Source organism: Gorilla gorilla, chromosome 1 (assembly GCF_029281585.2).
Source record: "Gorilla gorilla gorilla isolate KB3781 chromosome 1, NHGRI_mGorGor1-v2.1_pri, whole genome shotgun sequence".
Taxonomy (NCBI): domain Eukaryota; kingdom Metazoa; phylum Chordata; class Mammalia; order Primates; family Hominidae; genus Gorilla; species Gorilla gorilla.
The window spans coordinates 120040066-120057026 of NC_073224.2; the positions used below are offsets into that span (position 1 = coordinate 120040066).

General features: G+C 46.2%; 1 protein-coding gene across 6 annotated transcripts in view; it reads left to right on the forward strand.

The window, feature by feature from the left end:
• Window positions 1-1416: 1416 nt before the first annotated feature.
• The window catches only part of VANGL1 (VANGL planar cell polarity protein 1), a 51668-nt gene continuing 36123 nt past the window's right edge, over window positions 1417-16961 (forward strand). Inside the window, exons 1-2 of one of the 6 annotated variants that reach the window (XM_031001344.3) lie at window positions 1417-1558; window positions 10730-10937. In XM_031001344.3, coding sequence (XP_030857204.1) covers window positions 10867-10937 — 71 coding nt within the window. In that variant the 5' untranslated portion in view covers window positions 1417-1558; window positions 10730-10866. Of the gene's footprint in view, window positions 1752-1942; window positions 2179-7816; window positions 7839-8253; window positions 9496-10729; window positions 10938-12901; window positions 13588-16961 lie in introns of those variants that run through there. The other 5 variants (XM_055356104.2, XM_031001350.3, XM_055356097.2 and 2 more) reach the window with 5 other exon arrangements.

Genomic DNA, 16961 nt, shown 5'->3' on the forward strand with positions numbered 1-16961 from the left:
TCTGAACCTGAGTGCTGATTTGGGTGAATAGACCATTGGCTTTACCCATAGGAACCTGGCTGCCTGAGTCAGCAACATCTGCTCTCTGGAGCCTACTGGGAGGCTGGGGGTGGGGGAGGCAGATGGTCTAGGCCACTGAGTGGGGCAGCAGAGCCTGGGGGCTAGGAGTGGTGAAAATCAGCCACATTGAACATATGGGTGTCTTCTCAAGGAAATGTGACATATGCGAGAGAAAATGGAGTCTAGAAGGGATGAGGAAGAGGTGATCAGGGGAGTGAGGGGTTCTTGGAGCCAAGGTTCCCTGATTAAGGCTAGTCAGGGTGGGCCTGCATTTCCCCACCCCAAATGCCCGCAATACTCCTGTAGACAACTCTTAGGAAATTCAGCACTTCATTATACACTGCTTCCACTGGAAAATCCTGCCACGTAAGCAGCTTTGGGTCCCAGCTAGATTGAAGATGATCAGTAAGGAACCCTAATGCTACCAACACAAGGCAACTAAGAAAAGTGCAAATATTCATGAAAATCGTTGCCAACTGTTTTGTAATCCTCATCACAATCCTGCAAGGTGGACAGCAGCATCCTCACCACTCTTCAGACAGGTAAACAAAGGCTCAGAAAGGAAACAGTACCTGGTTGGAATCAGCACTGAAGCTTCAGCTACCTGCCTGCAGAGATGTGCTCATCTAGCAGTTTCTAGGAGACTAGGCTGGCGGCAGTGACTGCTCTGATAAGGGAGGAGGAGGGGAGAGGCTTGCTGTGGTGGCTTGTAGGGTGTGTGTGTGTGTGTCTATTTGTGGGTTCATTTCCAGGGCTACATGTGAGTTTAAGTGTGTGTATATGGGTTGAGATATGGTGTATATGGATATTTGTCGGTCAGTTCTTGGAAAGTGTGTATATGAGTGTGTGTTGAGTGGGGTTGGGGGGTTAGTCCCTGAGCCGTGTGAATATGTGGATGGGGGCACTCGTGAGGGCAAATGGGCTCGGATTTTGTGCATGATTGTGTGTGTGTGTGTGTGTGTGTGTGTGTGAGCTTGAGATTCCAAGTATGTGGGGGAGGGAGGGGGCGGTGTCGGAGATCAATCCCTCGGCCATGTGCTTATAGTGTGTGTGTCTGCCCAGAAGAGAGTGGGTTACTGGGCTGTGCACGTCTGTGTAGGGTGAGTGTGTGTATGAGGGTCAGTGAGTGTGGGAGGTGTCATTCCCTGGTCCGTGTGCAAGAGTGTGACCGCGCACGCCTTCGTGTGTGTCCCGGGTGTGTGGGGTCGGGGCGGTGACGAGGTGAGGGGGACGCCGGCCGAGCCCCGCCCTCCGCTGCAGGTGGGCCAGCCCCGCGGCGGGGCCGGCAGCGCTAGCTGTTCTTGGCTCGCGGCCGCGCCGGGCTCGCAGGCTGGGCTTGGGCTGCGGGGCGGCGCCGGGACAGGAAGCGGAAAGCAGCAGTGCAGCGGCGGCGGCGGCGGCGGGGCTCTGCCTCTCCAGGAGCCCAGCGCAGGCCGCAGAGCCGGGGCCGCTGTGAGCCGAGACCGCGGGCCGCGGAGCCCGGGCGGCCGGCGCGGAGGTGAGTCCCGCGAGAGGCCGAGCGCTGCGCGGCGGCGGCCCCCGGGGCAGACTGTTGGCTGGGAGACGCCCCCACCTCGGACCCCGCGTGCCCCTGCGCCCTCCTCCCGCACTCGCCCCGCCGGACTTCGACCCCGGGTCGCCGGCTCCCGCCTCGGGCCGGGAGCTCCCTCCCCTCCTCCGGAGCGCTCAGGGTAGTGCTTCCTCTGACTCCACTCTTCTCCCCATGCGTTGCGCCCCTCCTGGCCCTGCCGTGCGATCTCCGCCGCACCCCACTCCTTGGGGTCCCGGGGTTCCCTGCTCACACCTCGGACGCCCCTTTCTCCCCGGGCTGGCCTTTGGAGTGCGCCCCTTCGGTGCGCGTGCCGGGGCGGCGGGCAGGCCGGCAGGGAGTGGCCGAGCGTTGGAGGCACCGGGCGGCTGCAGCAGCCGTGCAGGGCGGGAGCCGGGCGCGCACCGGGGTTCCCACCCCTGGCGGGGCTCGACCCGGGCACCGCCTGGCCCTTCGCCAGGAACCGGGACAGAGCTGGTCTGTGTGCACACCTCGCTCACAAAAAATTGAGCCGGCCCTGGAGGCCTGGGGGGCGAGTCCGGTTGCTCCTCGGAGAGCGCAACAGGCAGGTAGGAGTTTACTTTCAAAAACGCCGGGGTGGAGCAGAGGCGCCCGGCGGGTCTCTGCCCAAGGTGTCCCTGCTGGAGGAAATCTCACCGCGCCGGGGCAGCCTTCGCCACCGGCAGGACCTCATTTCCTTCTGCAGTCTTTGAACTGCCCCAAGCATCGCGCCTAGAGAAGTGTGAAGCTTTATAAAAATTTAAACGCGTCCGTGGTGGCGGCAGCAGTGGGGCGGAGCCGCGGCCTGGTTGCTGTGTGATGAGCAGATGAGACTTGGAGCCGAGAAATCTGTTGCTCAGTTTTCACTTCTCCAAACCAGGTCTAATGCCCACGCTGCGAAGGTGTTGTGAGCTCCCTTAGATTCTCCTTAGGAAGTGTTAGAGCGCCTTATGATGATGATTGTGTAGATGGCCCATGCATTTTGTTAAAACTCTTGACCTGGCTTTGGTTAGAAATGAATGTATTCTTAGACACTTAGTCCAAAAGCTAACAAACTGTAAAAGAATCTGGCATTTTCACTGACATGTTTATAAATTTTACGGGGTTGCTGAAAAATATTATAACTTGTATCACCAGTCAACAATGCTAATTAGCATTCTCCCTTCAGTGGGTGGGTTGAGTACACAGCTCCCAGGCTCTGCAAGTGAGATGGCAGAAATTGTCTGAATACAGGGAGAGGTAATTAGCCATTTTCTGTAACCACTAATTATATAGTTTTTAGGGTTGAATTAAATCAATGTGATATAGTTGGGGCTTTGATTTGTGGGAGGAAACTGTTTCTTTTTCCAGTTCAAAGAAATAACACGCTTCACCTATCCATGAGCATTAAACATTCCCAAACGCTGATGTCTCTCAATATAATTAGTGAAAAAACTCAGTGTGGAATTTCACTATTAACAATGTTGGCAGTGAGGCTTGCTTGCAACTTAATTTGTAAGTAAAATGGGAGAAGAATTTTGAGAGTGATATATTTGTAAGGACTGCTTGCCAAGCAGTACATTTTTATTGTCTTATGTATTAAGCAACAGGACAAAACCATAAAGGAAATTTAAAGTTTCTTTACCAAGCAACAATTCCATGTCACCCTTTGTTTGAAGGATAAATGTGTTGAATGAAGAAGGCATCCTCCCCTTCATCATCCCCTTAACACACTTATATACACACACCGTGCTTGCTACCCTAGGCCTTATCAGCTATTTTGGTGGGATGGGCCCTTGTCACATTGTGTTTTAATTGGAGGTCTCCACACTGGGGCTGTGAGCTCATTAGGAGTTAGAACTATTTTAGATCCATTTCTTTTCTCCTGAGTGCCCCACGATGCTTGGAACACTGAACCTGTGAGTAGAAGTTGAAATTGCAAAATTCTTAGTGGGGTTATATGTGGTTTGGGACAATTTATGATTGTTGCTTATACTCCTCTATATAAACAAACAATTCTAGTAATTGCTACAGTGCTGTCAATTTTCTGTAGCTAAGAACACAGGTTCTGGAGTTAGACTCTCGACGTTTAAGCCCTGGCTCGTGTCAGTCTGGTTTCCCTAACTAACATGATATTAATGTCTTATTTTTCTTAAATGCTTGTTGTGCAGATTAAGTGAGATATTACATGTAAGTGACTTAAAACAGCATCTAACACATAGTAAACACTTGACAACTAGAAACTGTTAGACTATTACCATCATCTCTGTAAAATCAGCTAGCTGGTTAGGGTCTCGCTGTATAGGGCATGTGATTTGGGCATCATGCTATTCTATTTTCCTTAAGATGGAAAAGATTAGGTGGGCTTGTGATTGGACCATGTTTCTGTTAGCAATATTGGTTTGGTGTTAGCAGTATTGGTTTGATGTTAGCAGTATTGAAGTTTGATGCAAGGATACATGTGTGTGCTGTTGTCTCTAGCAGTGTCCTTCTGAATCCCAGTTACAGGACAACAGTGATTAGACTCCGTACCATCAGATTTACAGAGGAGGTAGTACTCATGAGATCTGTTTTTCTGAAGTTTAAATATCTGGCAGGGAACAAGGGAGTCACTTGCAAACAAATATACATCACGTAACTCCAGACATGTTAACGATTCACACCTCTTCAGAAATCTGTACCCAGCTGCTGGAGGTGTTTCAGGGGTAATTAATGACTGGAGCCAAGAGAAGTTATTCTGGCAAGGTGAGTTGAAATCATGGCGAAACAAGTAAAACGAAGTTGACATTTTCTTTCCTTGTAAATAATGACCCAGAACCATTCATTTATAAGCTGTTGTAATAAAAGAATCATTGGGTTTGTCACAAATGCCATAAGCCCAGCAGATCCTCACATCAGTGACCTGCATGAGGTTTGGTGGTTTATAGGCCACAAGTTCAAAATGTTTTATAGATTTGCCCTGCATCTCTGCCCGCTCCTTTCCAGCCCATGCCCCTCCAAATAAACCCGCTAAAACACACACGGTTTCCTCTGGTCTCTCTGACATTTGCTTCCAACCTGGGGATGGTAAATAGAGGCCTGTAAGAAACAGAATAGAAATCACTTGTTACTCAGCTATAGCTAATAGTAGCAGTTAAAGGTGGTAGCAGAGACCAGAAAAATGTGTATAAGTTCAGTGAAAATGATACAGAAGTTATATGTCATACAACCCCTTCAGTTCTTCCTAACTGAAGGAATTTTACTCTAGTGAATACTAGTAGTAGTTGACAGCTGTGAGTACCTACCATGTGCTAGGCACTGTTCTAATAATTTTTATGAATTATCTCATTTAATACCTACCACAGATCTATAATATAAGTAAAATAAAATCTGTTGTTACAGTTAGGGAAACTGAGGCAGATAGCAGTTAAGTAACTTGTTCTGAGGTCACACAGCTAAGTACTAGAGCCAGGATTTGAATGCTCTTCACCCACAATTTGGGCTCATTGCTACTCTCTAGAAGAATAGTTGACTCTAAACAAAATTATTTCAATTGTCACTTTCCCCTTGAGTGCCATTTAATTAAGAATGGGTACCCCTAAGAAGAATGTTAGCTTCAAGACATAATATAAATAATAATTAATAGCATAATCTCTGCAGAATTCTATGTAAAAATCAAATATTCAAAATAATATACACAGCATATATAAGCATGGTTGTACCAGACACCACTTTTCCTTGGAAATAGATCTACTTACTGCATAGGAAGCAAAATCTCTCTTTAAATTCAGTGCGTGTCTCTGTAACGCTTACAAAGTAACTTTCCAAACCAGAGCTCCCTTAATTACTTAATAGCTCTAGGCAGAGCTGTTGATGTTTTTATAATTTCCTTTTTGCGAAGGTTAGCTTATGTTTACCACTGTCATTATCATAACATATTATTTCCTTCATACGATTTGCTAAACACTGTGTTTTCATATTAAGTAGTAGGATTTTTATATGAGTGAACATGACTAGGAGAGAATTCTGTTTGAGGCTGCTTATCTTCATTTTGCTTTTGATAAAGGGTGGTGAAGGAGGTTCTTTCTGACATTTTTGCCTAGGAAGTCCAGAATTTAAGACACTGCCACTTAGAAGCACCCTGTGCACCTATCTCCCATTGTTGACCTTGCCTGCATGCGATGTGGTTCAATGAGCCTGGCCCTGTCCTAATATTTGCCTCCAGCCCCTACCCAAGCAGTGCCAAGCAGTACACTCTTAAGGGGTGGGTGACCGGTGAGGCAAGATGCTCTTGGGCAGTGGCTGAAAGAGGCTGATGCTGATTTTTTACTCAGTGTGTCTGGCATAGGAACTCTGCCCCTGAGTGGGACTGCCATGCGAGCCAGTAGTATAGCTTTTTTTTTTTTTTTTTGATAGTTCTGGTATCACGCCTCTATCTAATATCTGCATCTTTTTTTTTCCACCTTTAAAACTAAGGATTTAAAATAGATAATTTCTAAAGTTTCTTCCACAATGAATCTATGGCCTCATGTCCTAAGATCTGCCACAAAACCCTTCATTCAGCAGACATTTATAGGGTACCCATAATGTCCTAGGAGCTGGAAAGACAGACAGTCATGAAAGTGCTTCTGCCCTCGTGGAGCTTACAGCCTGTAAAGAAACTAGACAATAAGTGATCACACAAACAAATGTATCACTGGAAGTTGGATAGAAAGGAAGAGTACAGGGTACTAGAGAAGAGCCTGATTGAGACTGAAGATCAGGAAAGGCCTCTTGAAAGGAGCAGTATTTAAATTAAGGAGTGATGAGTAGGAATTTGGCAAAACAGGGCATGTAAAGGGTGAGTACCAACAGATATACTGGGCTCTGCCAAAGCCCTAAGACTCTACCTTAAAGGAGCTGGGGCTAGAGAAGGAGGGAGCTAGAGCGCCGGGCAGGACATTGCATACCAAATGAAAGATTTTTGTATTTTATTTAAAGTGTAGTGGGACACCACGGAAAGGTTTTAAACAGGGAAGTGACGTCTGCATTGTAATTTAAAAGGTCACTCTGGCTGCTCCAGCCTGGGCCAAACACAATATGAGTCATGTCAGGGGTCAGTATGATAGACAGTTCCAGGTTCTAGGAGCCATATTCCCACCTTTATATGACTGTCCTATTCATGCTGCTGTGACAGCCTATCAGTGTATTACCCTGGGAACCTGATTCCTTTTCGTTGCTTTATTGTCTTTTCTGATAAGGGATTCCTTCTGACCTTATCATGAGTTTGGTTAATTTCTTGTGTATGCAAGGGAACTATCTCATAGATATATCATTGCAGTGATAAGCTTCAGGATATCCTTTTCCATTAAGTCTGTTGAAGTTCTTACCTTGGCTCAGACTCTTTTAAAATAAGTTCACTTCGGATTTTATTAGTTTGCCTCTTATTGCATCCTCTTAGTCCTCACTCAGATCTTGGATAGGATAAGAGTTGGTAACTATTAGAAACGGTATGACTTAGAAGGGGCCTGAGCTGTGTATAGGCTGGTGAGGACACCTGGAGGCTTTGTAGTGGTCTAGCCCTGTGTAGGTGGAGCCTGGAGGAAGTGGGTGGCTGTGAATCAGTAGAGTGAAGGGAGGATCAGAGGGGGTGTTGAAGGTGGCACAGGATGAGGGTATTGCTTTAGCTGAGGAATTGGGAAGAACAGGACAGGATACTGGAGAGCACCTATGGGAGGGATGATGGTATTCCCAAGGGGAGCAAGAGGAATCTCAGTAGGAAATGTGCACTTGGGATTTAGTCTTTCAGTAAGTATTTGTTGGGTACCTGCTATGTTCAAAATATCCTGGGTGGAGGTAAGATGTAGTTGCTGTGTTCAAGGAGCTTCTGCCATAGGAAATCTGTGGATGGAGAAGACTGAGAAGAGTTTTGAATGTCAAGGGATAACGTGATGAGGGGAGAGGAGAGGGAGTGTTAGAGGAGAAGTGGTAACATAAGCGACATCAAATTGGAGGCTAGCCAGCTGCAGAGAAACTCTGGTAGGGCAGGCAGCGTGCCTTTGTCATTGCTGTGCCCTAGCATTGCCTAGCATGGTCTTGTAGGTGCCACTTAATATGGAGGTGGATGGACTAATAAATGAAATAAAAAGCACGGGGGTGGAGGACAAGGATGTTACTTGGCTCATAGCAATCCTTGGCCAACTTTGAGTTGTTTCAGTGGAGTGTTGTGGATGGAGATTTGGACTGAAAGTGGAGGAGGAGGGAGTGACAGCATGTATAGACCACTCCTTTGGTAAGTACGGGAAGGAACCGTGGGAGGGAAACCGGACTAGGGTGGTTGGTAGAGTTAGATAAAGCCTTTCCCTGGAGGGCAGTTGGGACCCATGGTTTCCTTTGAGGGACAGGCCTGGAGTTGTCTTAATGAATGGCCACAAGTTTTCAATGAAGACAAGGAATGAAGTCCTCTGGCAGAGGGGGAAGGGAATAAAACTTGGGTTACCATGTGCCAGAGACTTTACCTTTGCAGTTTCATTTAATCCTCACAAGAACCCTGGGAAGAGAGAGTATTAAATGACCTCATTTTTATGGGACAGGGTTGGACAAGCTCAGAGAGGCAAACATCTGCCCCCCGATGTCACAGCTAGGAAGCACCAAGCTGGATCTGCCCAGATCTGCGGGGCCTGGGCCACCTGCCTCTGAGACACTCTAGCAGCATTTAGCAAAAAGTAGCTGGAAGTTGGGATGGAATGGGGGGAATCCAGAGTTATGGGTTGCAAGGCAGAGTGTAGGAGTTGTGAAGGGTTAATTATGAATCTAGAAGAGAGTGGGAAATCGGTGTTCTGGGCCAGGGAACTGGACATTTGAATCTGCAGATCAGCAGAGGCTGGGTGAGGGGCTTTCAGGGAGGATCTCAGTTCACTCAGGGCTGGAGATCTTCGAAGCACATCCTAATGTTGACGTCTGCCTGTTATGAAGCAGGTGAGAAAACAGCAAAGCCCAGGGCAGAAAGGAAGTGAGACTGAGGTGTTGAAAGCTGATTGAAATTGCTAGTGAAAATGGTGGAGACAGTAGGCAGAAAAAAAGATGACTCAGCCCTTGAAGTCTTCTAGGAAAGTAGGGTAAGTCCAGGAGCAAAACTTAGCATTTAAAAAAGGCCTGCTGTGTTTTCACATTTAATTTTTACAGCTACCTCCCCCGACAAACCCCCACCATAAGAGGCTGCCTTGCTTCCTTTTTATGGATTGGGAAGTCTCTGAGGCTCCAAGGAGAAACTGCTTTGCCCAGGTGTACAGCTAGTTAGTAGGCAGCGGACTGAGATGTGAGCTCCATTCTGTCTGACTGCAGGTGAGCCTTGTGGCAGGAAGGCCGGCACAGAGACTCTGTCTGCTCTGCTTCTTTCCAAGCATTTCTCTCATTGGAAAGATAGAGGAACAAGCATTTTGGAACCCGCAAAGGGAGTGCTGATAGACAGTGACTTTCGTTTACGTAGCACATCTGGAGCTCGCGCTGGGTGCCTTCATAGTTGTTAGCTCATTTGGTCTTCACGGCAACCCTGATATTTGCATTTTACAGTTACATGTTCAAAGAGGTTTACTAATTTTGACTGGGGCCTGATAGCTAATAAGTGAGTAAAACCCGAGATTGGGACCCACCTTTGGAAACTGTATCTGCTTATATTTTCAGATCTACCTGTGAGGTCGGTGGCTGGTGGGTTTACCCTGTTTAACAGATGAGGAAACTGAGGCATAAGAAAGCAAGTGGCTTATCCCAGGCTGTACTAAACAGTGGCTGGGCTCAGACTAGAACTCAGGTTTCCCCAGGGCTAGCCTTGGGCTCTTGATGGCAGAGGAGAAGTGAAATGGTAAGTCAGGGCATCAGGGACAAAGGAGGCTGGCCCTGGGTGGCAGACCTTGGAAGTGATCGTACCTGACTCCCAGGAAGAATGAATGGTAAGGGTAAATACACCCTAACTGGGATTAGAGGCTGTGGGGGCTGTGTTGGTGGTGTATGGCAATTTGTGCTGACCTGATTCCCTCCAGACTTATGTGTTGTTGCTGGGGTCAGGGAAACTTGGCCTCCTCCCAGGAGGGTTAGGGTATGGCATTTACAGCTCCTTTGTTTTTTCTTCACACTTATCTCACTGGCTGTGTTTGCAGTTTCAGCTTCCAGCGGCTGGAAGAAGGAACCCTGTTGAGCTGAGACTAGCTCTGGGGTGAGGGGTGCAGAAAGAGACAGAACTTGTGGATCTCGGTTTTCTAGAAGTAAAAATTTTAGCATGTGGGAGCTCAGGAATGTACTTGGAAATGTTTCCAATTTATTTTTATTGCAAAGCAATATCTAATGAAAATGTGGGAAAAGACCCAGGAGCCTTTAAATAATAAATTGCCTGCTTTCATTTTCTGTGTCTCCTTTTAAAAATCTTTGTCCTTACATAAGCAATTTTATACAATTGTAACTGTAATGTTGGTTCACTGTGTATCAACAATACTGTATCCTGCTTTTAAAATTCATCATTATAAGAGTTTCTATTCTTTATAATGATCATTTTAAACATATGTGATACTTTTCTGGTGGATGAACCATGTTTTCCTTACCTATTCCTGTATTCTGGGGGCATTCAGATTGTTTCTAGCATTTTATTATTTATAGACAATGAGACAACAATAATTTTTCTTTAAAAAGGAAATCAGTTCCCTCAGATAAATTCCCAGAAATTTGGATCCTAGATCAAAAAGATTGAAGATCTTTTTTTTTTTTAATTGACTTTTGGAAATTATGACCAAATCCCTTAAAAGCAACTTCGCTGGGTATTGTCTTTTTAACCAGCAAACTGGCAGTTGGGGGCTGGGCATTGTGTGGAGGGTCGCAGATGTGGAAAGCCACCTCCTAAAGCCAGTGAGCAGGGGTCAGGTCATCCTGAGGACATGGACAAGTGCCTCCCATTTTCCTGCTGCTGTGGTAGGGATTCAGCTTGCTCAGTGCCTATCCTGTTTCCCTCCCAGACACCTGGGAAAACTGGTTGCTGCATGGGTGGAGCATGTACAGTTCAGTTGCTTCACCCTCACTCTCTTGTTCCATGATAGAGACCCCAGAGAGGAGGTGTGGCTTTGTCATTTATCTTTCAGCCCCATTAAGGTTGGCTCTGAAGATTAATGTCTTTTTTTTTTTTTCCCTCTTTCCCAGAATTTGTTCCTGTTGAAGAGTGGCTCCTCTTCTAATTTCCAGACTCCTTGAGGTTTTAGGAGTCTGGTAGGCGAAATTCTCTACCTCTAAGGAGAAACAGTACCTGCTCCTTCCTCAAGCGCAAGCCTTCCATTGCTATGGATACCGAATCCACTTATTCTGGATATTCTTACTATTCAAGTCATTCGAAAAAATCTCACAGACAAGGGTATGTAAGTTGTTCATTATTCCACTTTTCCTTTTGGGGAAACCTACAAGTTGGTGGGGTTCTCTACACTCACTTTTCAGTGACTCGGCGCTGGACGTTTGGTCCGTTGGTGCATGAGAAGCTGAGCTTTAAGAGCATTTAACATTCTTGGGAGTAACTACGCCACCAGTTTACATTTTATAGCCACCATTAGAGTTGATGACTTTAGTTTCTCACAATTGGTTTTAAATTAAAGTTTCTTCCTGCAGTGGAAATGTTTTTCATTTCTAGGTTTTTTTTTTTTTTTTTTTTGAGACGGAGTCTCGTTCTGTCACCCAGGCTGGAATGCAGTGGTGCCATCTCTGCTCACTGCAAGCTCCGCCTTGCAGGTTCACGCCACTCTCCTGCCTCAGCCTCCCGAGTAGCTGAGACTACAGGCGCCCACCACCACGCCTGGCTAATTTTTGTATTTTTAGTAGAGACGGGTTTTCACCTTGTTGGCCAGGATGGTCTCGATCTGACCTTGTGATCCGCCCGCCTCGGTTTCTAGGTATTTCTTATACGTATCAGCTCTCCTGAAAGCTTTATGAAGAATGTAAATGGAAGATTTAAAAAGTGTTCATTGCTTCTTGCTTTTCACCTGAAGTTGTTGACTCATTGTCCATTATGCCTTTGTCATGGCTTATTTAGTGAACTGCTAAGATTGTCCTGGCACCTTATTCTTTTTGACTAATCTTCAGGTGAACAAGTTTGGGTTTTGAAAACACTGTCCTGAGTGATATTGGTCAAACTTCCCTTTCTCTGCAAAATTAGCAGGTGTGCACTGGTATTCTTAGGGCCTGCTGTGTTACTGACCTGTAGAATGTTTGTTAAGTAGAAGAGCAAATGAATGAATAAAGAAATCAGTGAACAGATAGGTGGTACTGTACCAGTTAGAATTGTACTTGGTGAAATTGCAGTGCTGCTGTTTACTTAGCCTTGTCATCTGTAAAATGGGTACAGCAGTCCTCTCCTACAGGGCTGTTGAGAGGATTAAATGAGATTATGCATGTGAAGCATGTAACACAGTACAGGCTGGAGGTCACTCACCAGTGGCTAAAGTAATGCTGTAATGGCCTTGGCATTTCAGCACTATGTTCCAAGGTACCAACTGGCCCCAGCCCAAATGCCCAGCTCTGCACTGGCTTGGGAATAGTGATTGTAGTGGTTTTTCCCTGACTGTGCTCTTCCCCATACAAGCGGCCGAATGCAGAGTGAGATTTTGTTCTGTAAAACAGCAGTGAGCTACATATATCTAATTATTTACAAGCCCATCTGGATTACTAACGTAGAAAGAGGTTTGGGAGGGTATTCTCCAAGCTGCCAGGAGTGGTCATCCATAGGGGGAGGCTCGGCAGAAGCTGGAGAATGATAGGAATTTTCATTTATCTTTTTGTACTTGTTCAATTTTTTTACAAGTGTATATTTTGTAATTTTTAGAAATGAATGGAATAAAGTATAAGGATAGGTTCTCAAAGATATTTGATGACCTGAGGAAATGTTCATGAGACCATGTTAAAAGAAACAGGATTCAAAATGTTGTATGCTATGATAGTTACATATACATATGATGAGTATTCACATAGTGACTATGCCTGTCTCTGAGTATAGGACTATGGTCGTATTTTCTTTTTAACTTTAATTGTTTTCTAAATTTTTATGTATTGCTCTTATAAAAATTTGGGGAAAACATGTCAGTGAGCTTGTGCTGGAGTCCAGGTAAGGCTTTCAAATAAGGATGAGAAACAGAAGGAGCTCGGGGCAGGTGCTGCTGGATGGGGCCTGTGGTGACATGGCAGAGCCCAGCTCCTGAGACAGTCAGAAACCCTCTGGCCATAAGAATTGAATCACACATTTCAGCTGGTGGGTAAACTGATCAGATTTAGTTATGAAATACCAGAAACAGCTGTTTTAAAATAACAATTTTGTTTAGCACTACCAATTCCCTTGTCAATACCAGGCTTCCCTCATCCACACCACAATGACAGAAGTAGGAATTTGGGATTCCCTGGGTGCTTGGGGATGAACAAAGGAGGTTGGCTTGCAGTATCCTTTGTGGGAACCATCTCTGGGCTCTTTTGTCTACACTTGAGTTCTGACTTTCACGCTTCGGGGCCCATTGCTACGCTCTGCTATTTCCTTAGGACTCTTGGGGCCTCCAGAAATTGATATTCCAATGCCCTTGTAGTAACTTTAAGAGACTGTAACTTTCAATTAAAACAACACGCAGAATTTTTAATGCATTCTTGGACCCATATAGAAAGTACTTGGCAAATGTTAATACAAGGTGAGTCTTTTAATCAATTATTCAAAAAATGTTCCTGGATATCTACTCTGAGAAAAGCTCTGAGGAGATGAACCTTAGAGATTTGTAGGTGCACTCCATGGGTTCTTTAAAAAACACCACTACCACCTATGGGTGGTGGATTCTCCAACTGACCGCAGCATAGGGCACAGCAACTGTGGGGTGAGAGGCACCATCCCTAGAGAGCACGGGCTGTGGTGTACTTTGCTGGGGCCTAAAGAATGTTAAGCAGTAGGGTTGCCCTCCACAGGCATGAGAGCAGGCTCCAGGCCCAGCTAAGGGTGTTTTGTCCGAGGAGTGTTCCTGTGAAGGCTGCGCTGCTCAGAGGTTTGTTGGGAACTTGAATGGAAGGGTAGGAGGCGGGCTGGGGTTGGAGGGGGACCATGCTCTTTGGTAATTTTAGTCAGACTCCAACTCAGGGAGGAATAATGAAATGCACCAAACTTGATATGCCTGATGACACCATGATTATCTTAGAAGACTGGCCAGGTTCCAAGCAGATGACAAGTGACTGTTTTCTAACAAAGAGGTCAGTGGCCTGGTTTTGCGATGCCTGCAGTCTCCAGAGGGTGTCCAGTTAACTCGCTGGGAGAATGGTGTGGACTTCTGCTGACCCCGCCTAACTTTTGTCATTGTGGTGTGGATGAGGGAAACCTGGTATTGACAAGGGAATTGGTAGGGCTAAAAAAAAAAAAAAAAATTGGTATTTTAAAACAGCTGTTTCTGGTATTTCATAACTAAATCTGATCAGTTTACCCACCAGCTGAAATGTGTGATTCAATTCTTATGGCCAGAGGGTTTCTGACTGTCTCAGGAGCTGGGCTCTGCCATGTCACCACAGGCCCCATCCAGCAGCACCTGCCCCGAGCTCCTTCTGTTTCTCATTCTTATTTGAAGTTGGGTTTGGAGCACAAGTTCCCTAATTTAAACACAGCAGCTGCCAGTTATGTTAACTGCTTTGGGGGTGTCTGCTAGGCCCCTCCCTCATAGCCATTGTCTCCTATTCTCACAGCAGTCCTAGAATGGCGGGAGGTCATAGCCCCATTTTACAGGTGATGAAATCGAGGCACAGAGGGCAGTGTTATTTGCCTAAAATTACAAAGTTAGTAGGTGCCCTCAGCAGATTTTGGGCCAACCTTGTTTCTTTAGAAGAGAAATGCTACTTTGGGAAAGGGAAACGAAGGGTGACTCATGTGATTGATGTGCTAAAATGCACAGAAAGAGGGCCGCCGGGGCAGTGAGGAATTGGTGCTTTTGTTTCAAGGCTGCTTCAGAGTCTGTGTGCCCTGCGCCCAGCCCTCCTACCCCAGCCATAGCCAAGAGGAAGCAGCCAGCCGGGCCCCAGCAGCCAGCAGAGAAAGGACAGGTCGTGGGTTGTGGGAGAGAAGGAAAGGGAGGAGTAACCGGTGGGGCCAGCTTTCCCCAAATAGAAATAGGCAAACAACAGAAACAGGACTAAATAATCTTCCCAGGAAATGCTGACTGTAAGTGAGAACAGTGAGAATTACAGGGGTTCTAGCTGGAACGAGGAGGGTGACAGCAACCCCCAAGGGCTTAGCTCTAGAACCACCTAAACAGACGCATTTGCTCACACGTGCGGTGCAGACACACGCCCGGGCTGCCTGCATGCCACCACTTGCTCTTCCTGCCCCTCACGCAACACGCACAGATATACTTATCTTTACTCATACAGACAGATGTTGTGTGGAGACAGATTCAGAGATAAAGATACAAAGAAAAACTCTCGTAGCTGACACAGCCACCCAGCAAAGGCACAGAGGTGATCCAGACCACTGAGGCAGAGCTGGAAAAACACACATGTATACATGTGTTTGTAACACCTCTCCCTGTGGCTTGGCAGTCTGTTTACTCTCCTGGTCTCCCATTTCCATACTCTTAGACGCCGTGAACAGATTGTCTCCATCATTGGGGAACCCTCTCCCAGACAGCACTTGGCAGCCATAGGTTTTCCCTGGAGTTGTGGCATCTGGAACTACAGGGATGAGCATTTGAGTACATATTACAGTGAGGTGGCCGCACTGTGACCTGCAGTTCTGCAGACTGGAAGGCACTGAATGCCAGGATTTTTGTAGAGTGTCACTATGAAGTCCTGGCTTGGCTCAGAGACCTTCTTAGAGCAGTAATTCGGGACCAGTGGATTTCTGATAAAGTTATTCTAATTTTCTAATAATTGTTTTCTAATAAAAGCCATATGGCAGGTCGTGCTCCCTTGGTAGCATGACCAGTACCTGGCGCAGTGCTAGTGCTGAGCTGACAGGAAGTGCCTCACCTTCACCTCTCACTTGACAGTGGGTGGAAGGCTCTTGGCTCGGCGTATCCCTCAGTCATGACTGCACACTGTCCTGAGCTTTTCTCCCAACTTCATCCACTTCATACTATTTTAATAAAGTGGTGCTGTGTATTATAACATTGTGCAGCTGAGCATTACACTCATGGCTCCCATTATCAAGCCCCTGCTATATACAGGGCATTTCACAAAGAAGCAAACTTCCAAGCAGTCACTCAGCAACCTCCTCCTAGGAGCATTTGGGGAAGAGAATCTTGGGGCAAGTTTCCTTTACCACCTGCAGTCACCTGGGATGCTGGGAAAAATTTTGATTTCTGTTGTCTCCCTTCCAGAAAATTATTTGAGAGTGGGGCCAACAAATCTGCACTTGAGTCCATACCTAGGATAGTTTTTCTGTGCAGTTTTTTAAGTTTAAGAAGTTTTTAAAGTTTAAGACACACTGGTTAGGGTTTTGGGCTCTGGAGGATGAGAAACCTTGCTTCGTTATCAGATAACAGATTCTTCTCTGGTTTCCCTCCGATGTTATCAGGGGAATTGTTGGTTGTTTCACATTTGGGTGCTCCTGGGCCTTTTAAGAGCCAGGCTGGGAGGGCTGGTGATGGCAACCCTGGCTGGCAACAGAGGCTGTTTCCACCCCTGGGTGGCTCCCCACCTGCTTTCTGCCCTGGTAGGGTTCAGGCTCCGGGAATTGGCACTCAGTGAAAGAATTTTGATTTCCAGTGGAATTTGTGCTGTCGCAAGATTTGACCCATGGGACTAGTGAATAGATAGAGGGGTTAGGTGTGCATGTGACTTGGCTGGTGGCCGAGAGAGTGATAAATGTGAGAGTAGTTGGGGAAAATGGACACGGATTAAGATAGAAGAGGGGCATTGTCCATCTGGCCGATGGCAGGGCTGGTGGAACAGCAGTTCTAGACTATTCTGAGGTTAGTTCAGAAACTGACCTAACAACATGGGAAGTCTCTCCCAAATTGTTTATAGTTTCTCACAGTAGGTGCCTTTTGAAGTGATTGTATTTGACAGCCCAGAGTGTTGGGCACACAGCTTTGTGCTATCTAAGGTCACGGTCCAATTGTGATTCCTAGCAATAGCTTCAAGGCATATTTCATAGCTCTAATAGTTTTCAAGTATAAGGGTGTGAGAATGAGCTTTAAGAATATTTATGCCATGAAATCTTCCAATTGCTCTTCAACACAGTGCACCATAGTAGGTGTGAATAGAAGTGGTGGCAACAGACCTGAATTCAGGTCTGCCCCTGACTATAATACTACTTTGAGAAGTAACTTGAACTCTGTGAGCCTCAGTTTCCTTGTCTGTAGAATGAAGACAATGATACTGCCTTCATAGGATTATTATTAGGATTGAATGAAATATTATAGTGAGGCATTCAGCA